We start from the raw sequence: 18,805 nt of genomic DNA on the forward strand, positions 1-18,805 counted from the left end.
CCGGGGAACTTCAGCCCCAAATGCGACCAAGAATGGGCGGGGCCAGAAGCCAGCAGTGGACGCAGTTGCTTCAACTTGCCAGGACATTTTGAGCCAGTGAGAGTGGCCTCCAGCCAAGTTTTTCTCAGGGCTCAGCACTCACTGTGGCTGCTCACAGTGGCTAGAAGATCAAACTCCTGCTTTAGTGCCTGCTTGGTGTCCCTATACTGCTAGTGTATTTCCTGAAAATTCTGATCACTGCCTCATCTGAGAAAAGAAGACAAACTTCATGTTTTAACAGAAAGGAGACAACAGAGATGATAAAATAAGTCAGACCTTGTTCTTTTTCTGCCTCTGTAGATACAGAGAGCGAAGGAGGGATTGATTGCCCAGGGCCAGATCTGTAACTGGGGAGTGACTGCAGGGATTGGGAAACTCTTGGTGGTGATAGAATTGCTGTATATTTGCACCATGGTCATGGCTCTATAAATGAAAACTCTGTACATGAAACACAAAATAATGAAGTCATTGTACACTGTTCAAAATTGTTAAAAAAAAAAAAATTCCCACAGTTGTCTGTCTCATTCAGTCAAAGACAGAGTCCTGACAAGAGTCTTCAGGGTCCCATATGATTCCCCCTCTCATCTCCTTGCTCACTCTGCTCCAGCCTCATTGGTTTCCTTGTTTGATCTCTGAAGTTTTGGTTTACAGTTGGCTACTAGTAAAGGGTTTCTCTGAGCATAACATTCACAAAACGTTCTGACTTATAGCATTTGCCAGCATCTGAAGTATGACTACTCCCAGCGTAACCAACTCCAAGCTACCAAAGTTTTCACATGCTGGAAACACTCTTGCACATTAGCAATTGTCTCTGAGTGTCCCTGCAAGCTGGCTCTGACACGGCCCTGCCTCCTGCCTCAAGCCGGCTGGTCTCTCTGCCAGGACTGTTCCTTCCATGTGGTTTAGCACCTTATCACCAATAGTTCAATAAATATTTGCCCAGTTAATGAGTGTAAGTAACTATACGTAGTGATGATTTTTTATCTGCCAGATTTTATTGTGCTGAGACTTTCCATGTTTGACAGGTATACTTAAAGGGATTTGGGACACTCTGGGTACACAGTGTGTGTCTATGTATTATTTTTTACGTTTATTTCAGAATCAAACCACACTTGTTTCCCAGTCACAAGGTTCGGTGGGAACTTCAAGCTTTTTTAATATTCAAGTTTATTTAATATTATTCCCTAGAATTGAGCAGAAATCTCTCTGCTGGAGAAGGGTTTATGGGTACCCCACGGAGAGGGTGTTCCGGCACCAGCTGCCTATCTTTTCAGTAATTCACCATCACTCTGGATGTTTATCCATCACTGTATTTTGTTCCCCCATGGCTCTGTCTCATTTCTGGGTCAGGCCAGTGTGGCCCATTTCCATATGGGCAGCCCCTATGCCTTCCTGCCAAGCTTAGCCACAAAGAATATTCTTTTATTTTTATTCTTTTTAAATTTCAGATTAATATGAGGGTACAGATGGTTAGGTTACATTATTTGCATTTTTAGGTAAAGTTCAGGTAATAGTTGAGCCCTTCCCCTAGGGGGTGTGCTGTATACCCTTACATTGTACCCATTAGGTGAGAGCTTACCAAACCCCTGCTCTCGGTCCTCATGGTCCACTTGTTCCCATGTGGAACATGGTCCCCAGTTCTCTATTGTGTCCCAGACGATGTCTCCATCTCTGGATCTTCAGCCAGATCTAAAGATGCAATCTCCACTCTCAGAGAAGTGGATGGACTGATTTACCTGTTCTTTGGGCAATCTGATCTTATTATCATGGCTCTTCAACAGTATTTTTTATTTATTTACTTTTGCCCCATCACCATTAATATGTAGTAAAAATTGAGCAGCAGACAGTTGAAAGCTACAAATTCTGACCATAATAATGATGTGAATAATATTAACCCTTTCCTTTATTCATCCAATAGTAACAGCCTTTCATTTATTCACTAAACAAATATGTATTAAGCACTTACTACCTTCTAGGCAAAGTAAATTATGCGGAATTCAGAAGGCAATTATGCTGTAAAGAAAAAAATAAAGGTGAAAGGAGGATAGGAAATGCCTAAGAGCAAGGGGCAGTTACAAGTTGAAACAAAGTGATCAGGGAAGGCCCAACTATGAAAGCGACATTTGAGGAAAGAGTTGAAGGAGCTAAGAGAGTGAGCCTTGAGTATACCTGGGTGGAGAGCTTCACCTGGCAGAGGAAACCATCGTGCAGAGGTCCGGACATAGGTGCAGAGCAGAAGAGGGGCAGGAGATGAGCCTGGGGGTTACCAGGCTAGAGGCACTGCCCTTCAGGTACTGTACTGCTTATTTTGCACAGATCGTATTGTTGAACCCTTATGATACCCCTGGGTTATATGTCATTTTTCAAGAGAGGAAACTACTGAGCCTTGGAAAAGAGTAAAACACACACTTAAGGCCACACAGCTATTAAGGACAGAGCTGAGATTCAAAATCCACCCTACAGGCACTGAGATCAGGGTCCTCCTGGATCACACCCTGAAACACACCCTGCCTGTGTTTCATTTCTGGCCCTCTACGTAAACTTTGACCCCTGCTGTCCCTGGACAAGTTCTCCTCTCAGCCAGGGCTGCCAAGCAGGGGCCCCTCTTACTCAACAATGGCCCATTCTTCTCCAGGTCACCCCTGGTCCACCAGAACCCCAGAACTCAGAACATTGCTGTGGAGGCTGCTGTGCACTGTGTGTGCCAGGAAAGAGCTTCATTTCTGCCCCCAGATTTTTTTAGAAGAATACTCAGCTGCCTTCAAGTCCTGCTCTGATCACAAAGGGAAGCTGGGACCCTGCTCTTCGGGCTGAGACTTTTCTCCTTAAGAGCCACAGAGTTTGGGGCTCCAGCCTTGACCTGCCCCCCACAGGTATGAGCTTTAGAGAAAATGGTCAATGTGACTGATGGGCCCTGCCTTGGGTGCCTTCCCTCTGCCAAATGTCACAAACTTGTGTGGTATAGATGGCTTCTCATTAGGGTCAACTGGGAAGATGTAGAAAAAGGAATGATACCCAGACTCAACCCATCTCAGACCAATTAAATTAGAACCTATCAGATTTGGATTGAATGTCAGTATTAAAAAAAAAAAAACAGGAAATTCTAACATGTAGTCGTAGATACGAGCTACTGAAACAGACCATGGGGTTTACTATGAGAGTTAAATTAGGTCATTCGTTCAAACATTTGTTGAGCTCCAATCTGGTCCAGGCACTGTTCTAGGAAGTGGGAAAACAGATATGAACATCAGCATCTACATGGAAAAGTTTTAAAAATAAACAAAACAATGTACACTCAGAAATAATAATATGAAATATGGAGGAAACAGTGGTGCTAAGGCAGAGTGTTAGGAACAAGGGTGAGGTGAGATGGAGCACCCGGGGAAGATCTTTCTAAGGAGCAGTGATTTGAGCTGGGACCCAGTGGACCTATGAAAGATGGGCAATGTGGGAAAGGGTGGTCCCAGCAGGGCAAAAGCCTGGGGCAGGGTGAATTTGGGAAACAGGAAGGAGCCAGTGTAGCTGACCCACAGGAGAGGGCACACAGCCAGATGGGGATACCAAGGACAGGTGTGGTCCAGGTGGGAGCCATTGAAGTCTGGCAGACTCCAGGAAATGGCTTGGCTGGTGTGTGATGGCAAGCCATAGGGATGCATGGTTAAGATAAATAATGGTGAGCGGTGCCTGTGGCTTCAGGAGTGGGGCGACGGCCCCATATACCGGGAGTGGTGGGTTCAAGGCCAGCCCTGGCTAAAACTGCCAAAAAAAAAAAAAAAAAGATGAACCATGGTATCAAATTCCTACCTCAAGATGAACTCTCTGATTGTTGTGTATGGAAGGATGAATTGGAGGGAAGCAGCAAGTTCAGCTCAGTGGGGAGGTTGCTCCATGTCTGGGGGAGAAACAGTAGCTGAAAGGACATGAGGGCTCTCTCTGTGTGGAATCCTATGGAGTCCATATGCAGTTTGTTTCAGAAGAGATGTTGGCTATTATTAATCAAAGTTTCCCATGTCTGTCCTGCATGGGGGTGAGGGGGTGACATTGGAGCTGAATGTAGAATTTTAAAGGCTGGGCAGAGTCTTCCAGGAGGTGGAGAATCCACAGAGGGGCCACAGTGGGGCCAGAGCAGAGAAATAGGGAGAACCAGAGCCCACCAGAGTAGGGCTAAGGGCACAGTGCAAAGGCCAGACCAGAATTGGGTCCAGAGATCAAAGTAAGTCCTGGGACAGTGCAGAGCTGGGCTGGAGCTTGAGGGGAGTCTCAGGAGAAAGAGCAAGGAGGGAGGGATTATCCCTCCTCCACCCCCAGAAATACAAACATAGTTTACTTCGCTTCCTTCAGTCAAATGTCAACTTCTGAAGGAAGCTCTCTGTGGTTGCCCTATTTAAAATGTCCCCATTTCCCCCTTATCCTGTAGCTTTTGGACCTTACCTTATCTACTTTTTCTCCCCTGCACTTATCATCATCTGACATAGGGCTTATTGTATCTGTTTGTCTCACTGACTGTGTTTCTCACTACTGGAGTGCAAAGACTCTTGTCTATTTTGGTCACTTCTATGTTCCCAGCCTCTAAATGGTATGCAGCATGCATCCATCCCTTTAAAATATTTGGGGAATGATCAAATGAATTACTGGTTTCCTTAAGGTTGGCAGAAACCACAGGGTGAGAGTCTGACTGTGGAAGGCGCTCCTCACCAGTCGTGGAGTTTGGTCTCTGTTCTGTGCCATCTGAGGCACTGGAAGAACTCTAGCCTTATAATCCAGCTTGCCTGGGTTAGCAGGAAGCCTGGTACCTCCCACTGCCCCTTCCCCACAAACTAAACATGAAACCCTGAAGGACACTCTGTCAAAGACCCAAGAGGGGAGATCCTGAAGGTGAGCCCACTGTGGATCTCACTTTCCACCCCCACTGAGCTGGGCCTGAAACAGCTCCCTTGAAGGTTCACAGTCACAAGGTCACCAGCACAGGTTAGCGCCACACAGATCCCTCAGAGAGGGTCTTATAACCTTGAATTTCAAGGTTCAGAAAGCTCCTTTGTGCTCTTGCAAATATGGCCACTTTCTGTTGGACAAGGGATCCTGGGTACCAAGAAGTTTTAAAAAAGGACCTTCAATGGTCAGGCCTAGGAAGGTTCTGGGTGGTCCTCACTGCCTTATGCTTGCATAACTAAGAGGGGTTATTCTAATGATTTGCAGTAGAAGAAAAAGTAACTCTCTGGTTAGTACTTTGACATCTCTGTAGGGACCCTGGCAAAACTTGCCCTTTTCTCTTTATCTGGTTTACTGAAAGATCATTATGATAGATTAATAAGAGAAAGGTTTATTTCCAAAATCCATGTGTTTGGGGGGGGGAATAGGAAACCACAAGAATGATTTCCCGAAGTTTCAGTGATAGTCAGTGACTTTTAAGGATGCTTTTTAGAAGGGAGAGGGGAGAGTGTGGAAAGTATATGTGGAGCAAGTGGTTGCTAGGGGGGATGTGTAGATGGGTGGAAACAGATTGAATTGCAGATTAATTTCGTGCTTCAGAAGGGGCCAGGTCTATTTGCATAAAATAAGGAAGTTAGCAGACTTTTCTGGTTCTAAGTCAGGTTACTCAGGTTTTATAGAGGAGAGGCCAGGCTTTCTGATCAAAAATGGCCTTTTAATTTAAAATATTCTTCATACCAAGAGATCATATTTCGGGGGGAAATTTCCTTAGTTCCTTCATTCTCCTCATCTGGAACTTCTCCAGAAGTTTCGCCCATTAAGAGCTGAGTTGTTAACCATGGAGTGAGAGGGTTAGTATCTAGTAATAAGATGGTTGAAAGAGATACAAAAACATAAGCCAGGATGAGAATGAATAAGCAGAAAAGAATGCATTTAACACTTCATTAAACTAGTCTTCTATTCTTGGGACTAGGTTAGTGAGAGTTCTATCTTAGTGGTACAGGTGCACAGCTCACATCCTTCCTTCCTCTTTCCCAAAGTCTAAAATCCAAAGTCTAAGTAAGACAAATCCTGCGAGGAATTTCCTCAGGCTTCAGCAATGGGTTGGCCAGCCACCTCCAAGTATGTGGCTGGAGCAGGGCATGTTGACCACTTTAAAAGTTACCTTTCAAGGGTTGGCTGGACCTGTTTTTGCTTTTCACGGCTCTCTTCAGCTTGCTGTGATGGATCCAGGTGAGGATCTCTTCCACCTTCACTGCTGTGGATGTGTCTGGATGATGCTGTAGGGTTTTTTTCTTCCTTGGTTTGAGGGGACCTGTTCTGATCTTTGATCTAGACTTGACCTTTGGAGAGAAAGGGTACAGACACAAAAGACTAACCAGAACACAGTTAATTACTCAAGTGGAGATCTCCTTTGCTTCTTTTCTCAGGGTTTTTAACTGCCTATTTAATTCAGTATCTCCCAGTTCTTGTACAAATCTCTGCTAAATTGTGGAGGATTAGGGGAGGCCTGTTATACATTATTTAGTACTTTAATTTTTTTTAGAGGGGGTACATTTAATATTGAACAAAACCAGTGGCAAGGCGTCTACCCAATTAAACTTTACTTCCTGGCAAGGGGAATGTAGAAGTATTTCCCCAGAAGATTTTTAATTTTCCCTTTTCTTTTATCCTAAGTACATGCCTCATGCATACAACCTCTATAATCAACCTCAGATTTTTACACAGTAACCTTTGATATTTGGTGAGGCATGAGCTTGTTGACCAATGGTGTCTTTTGGTGTTCATAGAGTGACCACTGAATATGATACCTAAACTCTTGAGTTTTGTCCTAAAGTCAACTTATCAGCCTCTTGCACCAGCATGGCAGTGTCTGCAAGTGTTTATATGGCTTCCACGTGACCTCAGCTACCTTGCATATGTTTGTGGCTTTCTGGCTTTCCTACACTGACAGGGATGAAGTCAAGGTTGGGTCTAGGGGAAGACAATGAAACTATTTACAAATATCTACAAGTTCTGGATTTCCAGGTTTGCACAATGGGAACATTAGTATTTTTATTTATAGTCTTAGTATAGTTCTTAAGATAATACCTTGTTTTAAGAGTCCATACAGAACTGATCTAAAGTTCTGGGCAATTTTAGTGAATATTTAGGTTCCAATTTTTTTTCTAAGGTATCTACATAGACACAGCAGGTAGTATTTAATACTGCACATGTTTTTCCAGCATAGCCAACAGTGATATTTGTTAAGGCTTGAAAGCAAATCTAACAACTCTACATAATTATATATATATTTATATATATATATATAAGAGAATATATATATAATTCTCTTAGTCCCACTTAACAGAATAGTTTAGTAAAACAGCTATGTCTCACTTTATGATCTGGCATTGGAGACAACACTGGAATCTAATACACATGGGCCACAGTTTTTTCCTTTTGAACTATTTTTCTCTCTCTAATTTTTCACTTTACTGAAAAATAAATTATAGCAGAACTAATTTAATTGCCAAAATAAACTGTAATTTCAGTATACTGGGTCTGATTATTTGCATAAAGTACAGCAAGAATAATTATTAGCCCTCCAGGTTTTTCTTCCTTTAAAAATTGGCTTTGCTGGAACCTTTTATAAAGAATCTCAGGTTAGACTTGAAAGCCTTCCATGAGTCCAGGTTTTATTTGTGCCATTAGATACCTTTCTGCATCAGGTAAATGCCTCATCTTTTGAGGTTCCCAAGAAAATTGTGATTCTCAGACCTGTCAGAAAGTGACATTCTTTACTTACTGCAGATCAGGAAATGTTATTGGTGAGGTACTTAGCCAGCCTTTCCAATGGGTTTTTTTATTGGCCTTATAAAGTCAACCTTAATTCCTTAACACAATCTGGACACTTCTGAAAATGCTATTCCAGTCAAAGCCTTGGTAAAACAAACCAATGTCTTTTATCATGTCCTATAGAACAAAACAAATTATTACTGAACTCAGGAAAATAACTATATTGTCAGAAAGTAAGAATACTTAACAATGATTTTCAAATTCTGGAGAAATCAAGGAGAGAGAAAAAAATAAATGTTTCAAAATTTGCTCTTAAGTACAGACATTTCTGAAAGCTACAAATAGCTTAAAAGATAGAAAATAGTTTTCTTGACTTCTGGAAAACAGAACACAGAGAGAATCAGCAATGTTTCCAACAAAAAGTTACAACAAATCAGCTTGGTTCTATATAACAGATTTCTGTTCTGGTTGAAGTTAGGTTAGCAATACTCATGGATATATTAGCTTTCTAATTAAAGTCCTAGAATTTTGTTTTTAGTCTAATGGTATTTAATCTCCAAAATAATACCCAGTTATAAAAACACTTTCTGAGATGAATTAAAATTATTACTGACAGTATACACTAAGACAGACCAATATTTTATAATATTGGAACATACATATAAACATAATCCACACAAAATTAAGTACCATTTCATATTTAACAATATTTCCTATACATTCTGAAATATAAAATAAGCCTAATCTATCTTTCTCCGGCTTTCAGTGGTCTTAATATTTCAAAAAGACCAAATTTAGAGTTTTGATTGTAGAAGGTTTCTAGAATAGCAAAGGCTTGAAACATTTGTTCACATAGGATTACAAGCCAAAAGATTCTAAAGGCAGTATATACTCAGGGGATCACATGCAAATTCTTTTACAAATTTCCATTTATGAGCTTTATATAACCTACACAGACAATCTACAAACAGTCCAAACCTCCTTTCATTTTTTTCCCTGCCTTTCATTTTTTTAAATAACCATTCTGTTTCAGGACAAAATTTACCACACAAAATCCTTTCTTACACAATGCCATTTTCCTGTCTAATATTTCTTACTCTTAAAAAAAAAAAAAAAAACACTTTTCACAAAATGGGATCACAGATTTCTTTGAAGTTAATTATTCACTTGGCTAAACTGATAATTAGAAGGCTTGAAAGGTAAGAATCTTATTTTTTGACAAAGATTCCGTTTCTTAAATCATTTAAATGATAAAATTATTATATTTTACAAAGGAGAGACATTTTGTGGACTATAGAATTGATACAATTTTTTTCCCCACTCAGGGCTGCACAGGGACACCCCTCCCCCTTTTTTTTTTTTTTTTTTTTTTACTCAAGTGAGCTCAGAAATCAGACCACCGTATCTAGGCACAAACAGGCTGCATCCTGCAGGCCATACCCTCTGGGGTCCAGCAAGGGCATGAACAAAGCAGCCTGAAAAATCCCTGGGCAGTTCTACTTTGTGTAGGGAGCACACACTTCAATCCTTTCTCTGAGAAAAAACTGCAAAGACCTAACAATCTTGCTCTGGGGAGGAACTGCATTTATTCATTTGTTAAAACATTCATTAAGCTTGCAAAGGTGTTTTCCCACCTATCAAGTCCTGGCCAAAATTTCCCTGAGGGCCAACATTTATGCCTAGATAAAGGATCCATACAGGACATCTCTGACTTGGGTCTCTGCTTCCCTTCCAGAAGCTCTGGTGCTCTCCACTCTCTCTGCATGCCTCTCTGTTCAACAAAATCTCATTTAATCCCCGATCTGTGGCCATGGACTCTCTTCTCAAATCTCCAAGACCAAAGACCCACCAAAGAAGAAATTCTAGTAACAACATGACATTAAGTGCTTAAGTTACTAAAAAAAAAGTTCTGAAACCACATTATATTCATCATTTCTAATGTTTTTTCATTGCCTCCCTAAGTTTCACATGGCCACCTGGCATGAAAGATGGCTGCAAAAGACAGGACCTGTGTTCTTTACCAGGTGAAAAGTTTAAGACAGAAAGCATGAAACTGGAGCATCTAGTTCCTCTTAGAATAGCCAGGGAGCAAAGTTGGAGCAGGGAAGAAGGAGCCATGTGACCTAGACTGTGCCTTGTAGTCACTGGCCTAAGTATGGGGAGTATGTCTCTTGGGCCTCACTATAGACCTCAGACCTTTCTAGACCTCAGAATTCAGAGGTTCCAAATCAAGAACATAAGTTTACGGTTTAATTTAGTAAATTTAGAAATCTAGTTTTATAATTCTTAGACACCTGAACTTTAATAACAGGTATAAAACTAATTTTATCTCAAGGAATACCACAATCACCTGAACAATAATGCATTTGAGTTATTCCTATTCACACAAAGTTTTCAATCTTCCCAGAGATAAAGTTAGCACATAGTGTCATGAAAATCTTTTTTAAAAACACTTTAGCATAATTTCCAACAAGGTGGGCTTCCTGTGTGTTTCTTATTTCTTTACCTCAAACCACAAACATGTTACATATAGGGTAAAATAGGGCTACAGATGGGGTAAAAATAGGGATACAGATAGGGGCCACTCAAACCATTGTTTTGACTTGTGAAGTGGGGCAGGGCTGGGGCCCTGCCTATTGTCTAAAAGAGTCTGGGGATCAGAGACAGGTAACTGAGAATAGAGAGGAGTATAAGTTGGAAGGCAGTCTAAAGTGGAGACATCTTAACTTTTGTTCTAATTCTGATTTCTGCTCATCAGCTTTTCTTAGGGGAGTTTTTAAGGCTAGCCACAACACTGATGTTTATTTTTCTTTCAATTTGATCTTCTCATAAATATAAATAAGACAGTTGTTTAAGATGTGAGCTCTCCAAATTTTTCTTTAAATTAAGGATTTTTTTATTTTTTTAGTTCAAAGGATCCATCTTTTGGCCACTTATAATTAGAATTTTCTATGGTATATTTGTTCTAAAAGCAACTTAATCCAATGCCTCTTTATAAGGCCCAATGGCTCTTTATAGAAAAGGTTATTCACAAGATACCCTAAAATTCACTCTAAGAAATAGACTTATGTTAAAATAGACAGTGACGAAAGACTACTCCTCAGAGCTTGACACGTTTGGTACACAAAGTGTGCTACTTAGAATCTAACATGTCCCAGAGTCCTAGTCTTTCCAGACTAACCACTTGACTTGTTACTGACAAAACATGCCCTCCAGAGGGTGGAGACTGAGAAGAGAATTCCCACTCAGTCACAAAGTCAAGCTCAGACATGCAAAACAAGAGGAAAGGGAAACCTCATACAGTTTTTGTTTCAGAGACCGGCTACAAAGTTCATCTTAAAAGACACCAGAGCAACAGACACTGTATAATTGCTAGTAGGTGGGGCTGGTTTGAACATTATGCTGGTGAGGGCACTAGGCCTGAGTTCTGCCCTATGGTAACCTTCTTTAGACAAAATAACACAGAAAGACAAACAACAAAACAAAACAAAACAAAACAAAAAAAACAAGCAATAATAACAATAACAATAAAAGCTATTTCTGAGAAGAGATGTAATCAAACAATATGAATATTCATACACCACGAAGTACCTAAAAATATACCAATAGCAGAGTGGCTTACAGACTAGTCATCAACAAAAAAACGTTCATCTCGTCAATCTTAAATATTGACAAAGATCTTTTATTGTCCTTTTACTGTCCTCCAACTGAAGCCCCCAGAAAGGAAGACCAGGAGCCCAACTGGTAAGTAAAATATCTCACCATGTGCCAGCTGGTGTTGGGGTTCCAATCCTCCTGCTGTGGCTTTTGGGAGAACAGACTGGCTTTGAGATCCTGCTGAATACATGAAACTTACTCTTTTCCCTTTATCTGGTTTGCTGAAAGATCAACTCACAATTATGGTAGATTAATAAGAGAAAGGTTTATTTCCAAAACCACGTACATGGGGGTAATCACAAGAATGATTTCCCAAAGTTTCAGTGATAGTCAGTGAGTTATAAGGATGCCTTTTAGAAGAAAAGGGGGAGAGTAGGGAAAGTATGCAAGGGGGGATGGGTGGAAACAGATTGAACTGTAAATTAATCTGAGAGAGACAGTTCTTGTGCTTCAAATGACCTGAAGGCCAGGTCTATTTGTATGCAATAAGGAAGTCAGCAGCCTTTTCTGATTCCAAATCAGGTTACTCAGTTTTTATAGAGGAGAGGCCAGTACTTTCTGATCAAAATGGACTTTTAATTTAAAATATTCTTTACACCAAGGAATCATATTTTGGGGTGAAATTTCCTTAGCTCCTTCATCTCCAAATAGGCAAACCACTTTTAGATGGTTATTGTTCTTGCATGTAAATGAATCAAAGAACAAATAAGCAAACAAGTAAATTAGTTTTAAAAACAAAAGTTCCATCGAATAGTCATCATACTGTACCAGATTCAGCCAGGGATGACAAGTGGTGAGTCCTGGGACATTGTGGATCATTAGGGACCCTTAAGGCTGGGCTGGCAGTAATGAGACCTTTGCCTGAGACACATATTTGCATCACTCAGCTTTCCAGAAAAACAGCCCATCCACCTTCCCTTCATCCTTACCTCAACTTGCCTTTATTGATTTCATTTGACAATCAAGCTGCAAACTGAGTAACAGAATTACCTGGGAGAGGCTTGGAAAACACAACAATCAGTTATAATACATGGGTCTCATTTGGATTTCAATTTAAACAAACTTAAAATTCATGAGACAGTCTGGGTAATTTGCACACTGTCTGGATATTTGATGATGTGAAGACATTATTGTTCATTTCATTAGTATAATAATGGTAATGTGTTATTTTTAAAAATCACTATCTTCTACAGGATTCATAATGAAATATTTATGGGTAAAATGATGTGATTCCTGGAACTGGATTCAAAATAATCCAGGGCAGAGAGCCAGTGAGAATATAAATGGAATAAGATTGATCATGATGATAACTGAAGTTAGGTGATAGGTACCTTGCAGGGGGTTACATTATACCATCTTACTATTTCTGTTTATGTCTAAAATTTCCCAAATAGAAAGATAAAATACAACAAGATAATCATCAGGAAACTTTTGCAATAAATAGATATCTGGACCCCATCCTGGGCAATTCTGAATAATTTGGTCTGAAGTGAAAGTCAGTGTTAGAATTGTCCTAAAATCTCCCCAGGAGAATTTAATATGTATCCAGGGTTAAAAAGAACTAACCAAGCACCAAATCATACACATAGTCTTATTCCATTTATGTTTAAAAATATACATTTAAAGGTATGTTCATATAGGCGTGTCCAGCATTTGTGAAGGATTCATTCTAAACTGCTAACAGTAGCTTCCTCAGCAGTGGGACTATGGTTGAGATTTCTTCTGATTGGCATATTTTTATTGTATTGTTTGGAACTTTTGCAAGTGTGTATTGTAGTTATGACTTTTAAAGGAAAATATTTACACTTGAGAAATTTTTTGTTCAAAACTCAAATGGGATAGCCTGCAAGATAATGAACTTCCCATCACAGGAGCATTCAAGTTGAGTCTGCAGGAGCTGCAGCAGGGGCCTTGCTGACAGATTCCTGAGAGGCTATGATGAGGAATTGGACCAGTCATCTCTGAGATCCAGAGGCTCACCCATAGTATTCTGTAATGGGACCCTCTCTCTGCAAAGGTCTCACCTCACCTAGTGGCTGGGAAGCCAGTGGGCTCCAGTGGCCTCTGCCTGCTTTGGGGTCCTGATTCTCCAAATGGGGCCCTGATGCTCTGAACCTTCCCCACACACTCACCACAGGGTCTGAGGCCGACCTAATAATACTTTGCTTCTTATCCAGTGCTGCTGCCAGGCTGTGGGCACTGCTGGGAGGCACTGGGCAGTGCTCAGGGCACTTTCTCCCCACACAACTAGCTGGACAAGGAAGGGGGAGTGTGATGACGTGGGGCTGCCACCTGTGTTGATTTAAGGGCTCTGTTCCTCCTCCCGCCCCTGCAGGACAGCCATGGAGTTACTCTGGATGCCCCTGCTGCTAGTGGGCTCTTGTGTTGTCGCTGTCTATAGCTCAGTGGAGGACACCAGCACCCCCGTCAACATAACCAAGCCCGTGCACATCGTGGAGGAACACAACCTGCTGGTGCTGACACCTGCCGGCCTCACCCAGATGTTGAATGAGACCCGATTCCTCATGGTCCTTTTCTGTGAGTGTCCTCTCGCTTGGTGGTGGGGTTAAGTTGGGCGAGGCTGGCCTTCTTGCCTAAAGAGTTGTATATATGGCTAAACACATGACAATACATATTGCTATTTTTAAAAGATATATGCTATATGTACCATCATCCCCAATTTCCTGATAAGAATACACCAGGTAGGTTAAGCAGATTGCAAGATACTTTGCTTCACTTTAATCTTGGATTTTACGTGACTCTTCTGTCCCACCAAAGTTAAGGGTTCAGGCTTTATCCTCATGTGTCTTTACCATTCTAAGACTGTTTTCTTCTCTGTAAAATGGGCATGAACATAAATAATGACCACACTAGATTATTGTGAAGACCAAATATGATGTATTGAGTCCCTGAAACACAACCAGAGAGCTGTAAAAGCTGGCAGTTATGAGCAAGCTCTCAAGGCAGGGTTTTTAAGACCATCACTTTTGCTGTCTGAGTTTTGAATGCCCACTTTTGTTCTTCAGACTGTTGGTTTTTGCATGAGCAGACATTTTGGGAGACAGAACAGGCTTCTTCTTCCTGACACACAGCTGTGCCTTGTGATAGAAAGTAGAAAACCTTCATGGCAAGTTTCACATAGTAATCACTCACTGGGTGCCGGCGCTGGACTGCCTACTTCTTTAAATGTTAAGTCATCTGATCCTTGAACCCAGGGTGGTGGAGACTATTCATCCCTCTCTATTTGGTAGCTGAGAAAATAGAAGCTCAGAAAGGCCAAGTGATTCACACAAGGTCACACAGCACAAGTGGGCACCACAGACCTCACAATATGCCTCCTTCCACGTGGAAGAATTTGGAGAGAGACAGCAGGTGTGAACACTGAATTCAGAATCCTGCCTTTAGAGCCACTCTGGAAAATGGCTGGCTCCATGCCAGTCCCCAGGGCCTGCTTCTAGGACATGCCAAGTCTGACCAGGAGCTGGGTTCAAGGAGCCAGGCAGCAATGAAGTTCCAGGGATGGGCAGAACCGGGAGGGGAGGGGACCTTTCCTTCTTTGTTTCCACCCACTTCCAAGCTGTTTTTCTGGGATAGCACTTTCTCCCCTCTGTTTGCTGTCTTCTAACCAAAACCCTTTAGAGCCTCCCTTTTACTTCTAGTCCAACCAGTGTAGCATAGTGGAATAAGGTCAGCTTCAGAGAGTCCCAGTCTTACATTCAAAGGCCAGGCTCTGCCACTTACCAGCTCAGTGATCTTGGGCCAGTGACTTTGAGCACTCAGAACCTCACTTTACATGGCTGCAACATGAGGAACTTAGTAGCATAGCATAATATAGTATCTAGGATTATTTGAGGGATCGTGATAATGTACTTAACATACCGACTGGTGCATAATAAGAGCTTAAGAAGATATTGACTGCAGCTATCATTATCCTCACTAGTGTCCTCATCTGCAAAACAAGGTTGATAATTCTTCCCTTGCAGGTTGTTACGGTGAATGAAACTGGGCTCAAATGTGCAGTCCCTAGCCCTACTGGGCGCTCCACAGGAAGAAACTATCATCATTATGTTTCTATTCACTCCATGTTTCCACGACCCCATTGGAGTGGGCTCCAAACATCCCACATTGTGGGTGGAACATGGCAGGCCTGCATGCATGTCAAATGGATGAATAAATGATTGAATTAAAGATATTTCCTTTGACCCATAATTTTCTCCATCTAAATTAACTTAAATGGTGGGGTGGGGGGAGGTCACAGGGTGTGATACACCTCTTGGGGATGGATCACAATTACAAAAGTGACTGTACCTAAGAAATGCAATCACTGTAACCTGGTTCTTTGTATCCTCAATGAATCCCTAACAATAAAAAAAGTAAAAAAAAAAATTAAAAATAAATAAATCAATTAACTGGAATGAGTCAAGAAGAGAAGGACTGGCTCCCCTTTCTGGGGAAAGGCCAAGATAAGGGTCATTTGATACTTGTCTCTAAGGCAGAGGTGGCAAGAGTTTGTCCTGGGAGTAGGTTATATGATGATGGTGATCACAATGATGGAAATGGCAATGTGGTTGAGGACAATGATGAAGATGGTGATGATGTGACAATGGTGATGATGGAAATGAGGATGGTTATGATGATGGTCATGGTTATGGTGATGGTACAATGACAACTGTGGTGATGATGTTGATGATAATAGCTACATTACCATCTGTGTTTCAGGCACTATCCTTGGTAGCAGGGTCCCCATATTGCACATAAGGCAAGTAAGTTGCCCAAAGTCACGCAACTGATAAGTGGTGAAGCCTGCATCCGATACCAGGCCTGGCCCCAAAACTGGTGCTTGATCTATCTTATAGCACTGTGCTGATCATTAGAACATCCATTCATTTATTTATTAAATACTTATGAAATACAGATTATTTGCCAGAAATAAATCTAGGCACTCAGGATATAGTAGTGAATAAAACAGATGAACACTCTTATTCTCTTGGAACTTGTATATATAGAAACAAATAGATAAAATGCATAGTACGTCATATACTATAAAAGTACTGCAGAGAAATGTAATATGAGCAACATAGAGCACAGGGACAAATGGAGGTATGGCTGCAATATTAAATAGGGTGCTCTAGGAAGGCGTCCCTGGAAAGGTAATATATTAGCAAAGATCTGAAGGTGGTGAGAGAGTAACCCAGGCAGCTGCCTGGGATTTCAGGCAGTAGGAACAGCAAGTACAAAGGCACTGGGGTGAGTGAGGGCATGCCAGTGTGGTGAAAACTGGGTTGCTGAGGATTGGAGTAACAGACTGGTTGCTGGCTCCTGAGGAGCTAGCAGGGATGAATGGCTATTCTGAAGTCTCTGTCAGCTGTGAGCACTTCTGCATACTGTAAAAGGCCCTATGGAACGGGGAGGAGATTATTCTCAGAATAGTTTTTCATGCTTATCTGAAGTTGGATCTAAAGTAGAGTTTCTCATCCTCAGCACTATGGACAATTTTACTGGATAATTTCTTTGTTTGGGGAGCTGTGAGCTGTCCTGTGTATTACCGAATGTTTAGTAGCACCCCTGGCCTCTACCTACTAGATGTCAATAGCTTCCCATTCCCTGATGTGATGACTAAAAATGCCTCCAGACATGGCCAAATGTCCCCCATTGAGAACCACTGGTCTAAAGGAAGGCAGATTTGAATTCCCTGTACTGGTGTCTAATCTCTAGTCCCTGTACTCACTGCCTGCCCATCCATTACCTCCTCCCCTGCCTGACTCACAGTCCCAGAAAATGGAACCTGGGGTTATCTACTAAAGACCCAGGCAAACATTGATTCTAGGTTCATTACCCATTAACACATCTACACATCAGGCTGACATTCAGGGAGCCATTGCCTATTCTAACACGACCTTGTACCCCTTTTGCTTACCCTGAAACCCACATCTAGGCCTTGGCATAGATGGTTTGGTGCTGGCCACTGTTGCACTCCTTCCACGAGTAGCCAGAAGATCTACTAAGGATCTTGACGTCTCATCTTCCCAGAGAGGCAAGACCACTGATTCTCCACCTCATCCTCACACAGGCTAATGTTTATTGGGCATTTCTATGCCAGGCTTTGTACCAAAGTTTGTACCACACTTTGTCTTATTATGTAGGATAACTCCAAAGTGCAGGATTGAATAATAACCCCATTTTATGAATGAGGAAAGTAAGGCAGAGAAACATTTAAAAATTTTTTTTAAAAAACCTGTCCTGGGCCATAATCATGGTAAGCCACCGTAAGTGCCTCTGTTTTATGAGATAACCTAAGGAATTCACATTCATTGTGCATCCACGACGTGGCAGACAATGAATGAGCTAGGGAAAGCCTAGAACCTGAGGGAGGTGGGGCCTCTGGAGGCTCTTGGCCTCTCAGCAAAGGGCCCACTGCCCATCTGTAGCCCACAGGTGCTCTTCCCAAGTACCAAAATGCCTCTGAATCATTTCCTTTCCCCAACCAAACTGGCATTTCTAGTTGACCCCAACAGAACGCCGGCCCTGAGACCTGAAGTGTATATGTATTCATTCATTTCACCTTTACAAACTTGGAATTCAAAATTCTGGAGCCCCCAAAGTAAAAACCAATTTGCAAATTTTTAGAACACAGAAACAAGAAAATAGGACTATGAATTTTCAAGAGTGAGTTGACAGGTTCTGCTCTGATAGGATTATGTGGAGTAGGGAAGATGGGAAACACACCCCCATCACTCTGCTGCAAGGAAAAGAAACATTTTCAAACCAGTTGGTCAGTTTGGTTGGTTACAGCATGAGTCTTGGAGTCAGTCAGCCTTGGAGTTGAATCTCAACCTAACCTCTTATTAAATTTGAGACCACTGGGCTCCCTCTCTTTATCTATAACATCCCTGCTTGTATTATAACAGTAGATAACTCAGGGTTGTTATCTGAAAATTAGCCAAGATAATACATGAAACACTTAGCAGTGTTTAGCGTAGTAAGTGACCAATAAATGTTTTTACTATTATTTTGTTCTCATTGCTATTATTATCACCATCACCATCACCATCATCATCATCTTTCCAGTGTCTCAGACCAAAAACTCAAAGTCATCCCCACCCCATTTTACTCACACTGTTGGGGGTCAGGGGTCCTGGTTCCCCAAACCTAGGTGACCTGGTTTGACTACTCAGCTAAGCTAGAAAGTTCAACTGAGACATAGTGGTAATTGAAAGGAAAAATCAATGGAAAGTGAACATACAAAGAGAGATTTTATTTAAGAACAAAGAAAAAGTTTCGAGCACTTCCAAAGAGAGTTAGAAGTGGGTCCTTCTCATGAAAGAGAAGGAGTGAGGTGGAGACGCAGAAGCAGTCAGAGATACAAATACTCTCGTTCTCTTTATTTGTAATTGGTTGCAAC

At 41.5% G+C, this 18,805-nt stretch overlaps 1 protein-coding gene across 1 annotated transcript in view; it reads left to right on the forward strand.

The window, feature by feature from the left end:
* The first annotated feature begins 13,745 nt into the window (after nucleotides 1-13,745).
* Nucleotides 13,746-18,805, forward strand: part of PDILT (protein disulfide isomerase like, testis expressed) — a 43,535-nt gene continuing 38,475 nt past the window's right edge. The window contains exon 1 of the mRNA XM_012805739.1: nucleotides 13,746-13,941. Coding sequence (XP_012661193.1) covers nucleotides 13,746-13,941 — 196 coding nt within the window. The remainder of the gene's footprint in view (nucleotides 13,942-18,805) is intronic.

The sequence above is a fragment of the Otolemur garnettii genome, unplaced genomic scaffold (assembly GCF_000181295.1).
Source record: "Otolemur garnettii isolate 467f Iridium unplaced genomic scaffold, OtoGar3 scaffold00044, whole genome shotgun sequence".
Lineage (NCBI taxonomy): Eukaryota > Metazoa > Chordata > Mammalia > Primates > Galagidae > Otolemur > Otolemur garnettii.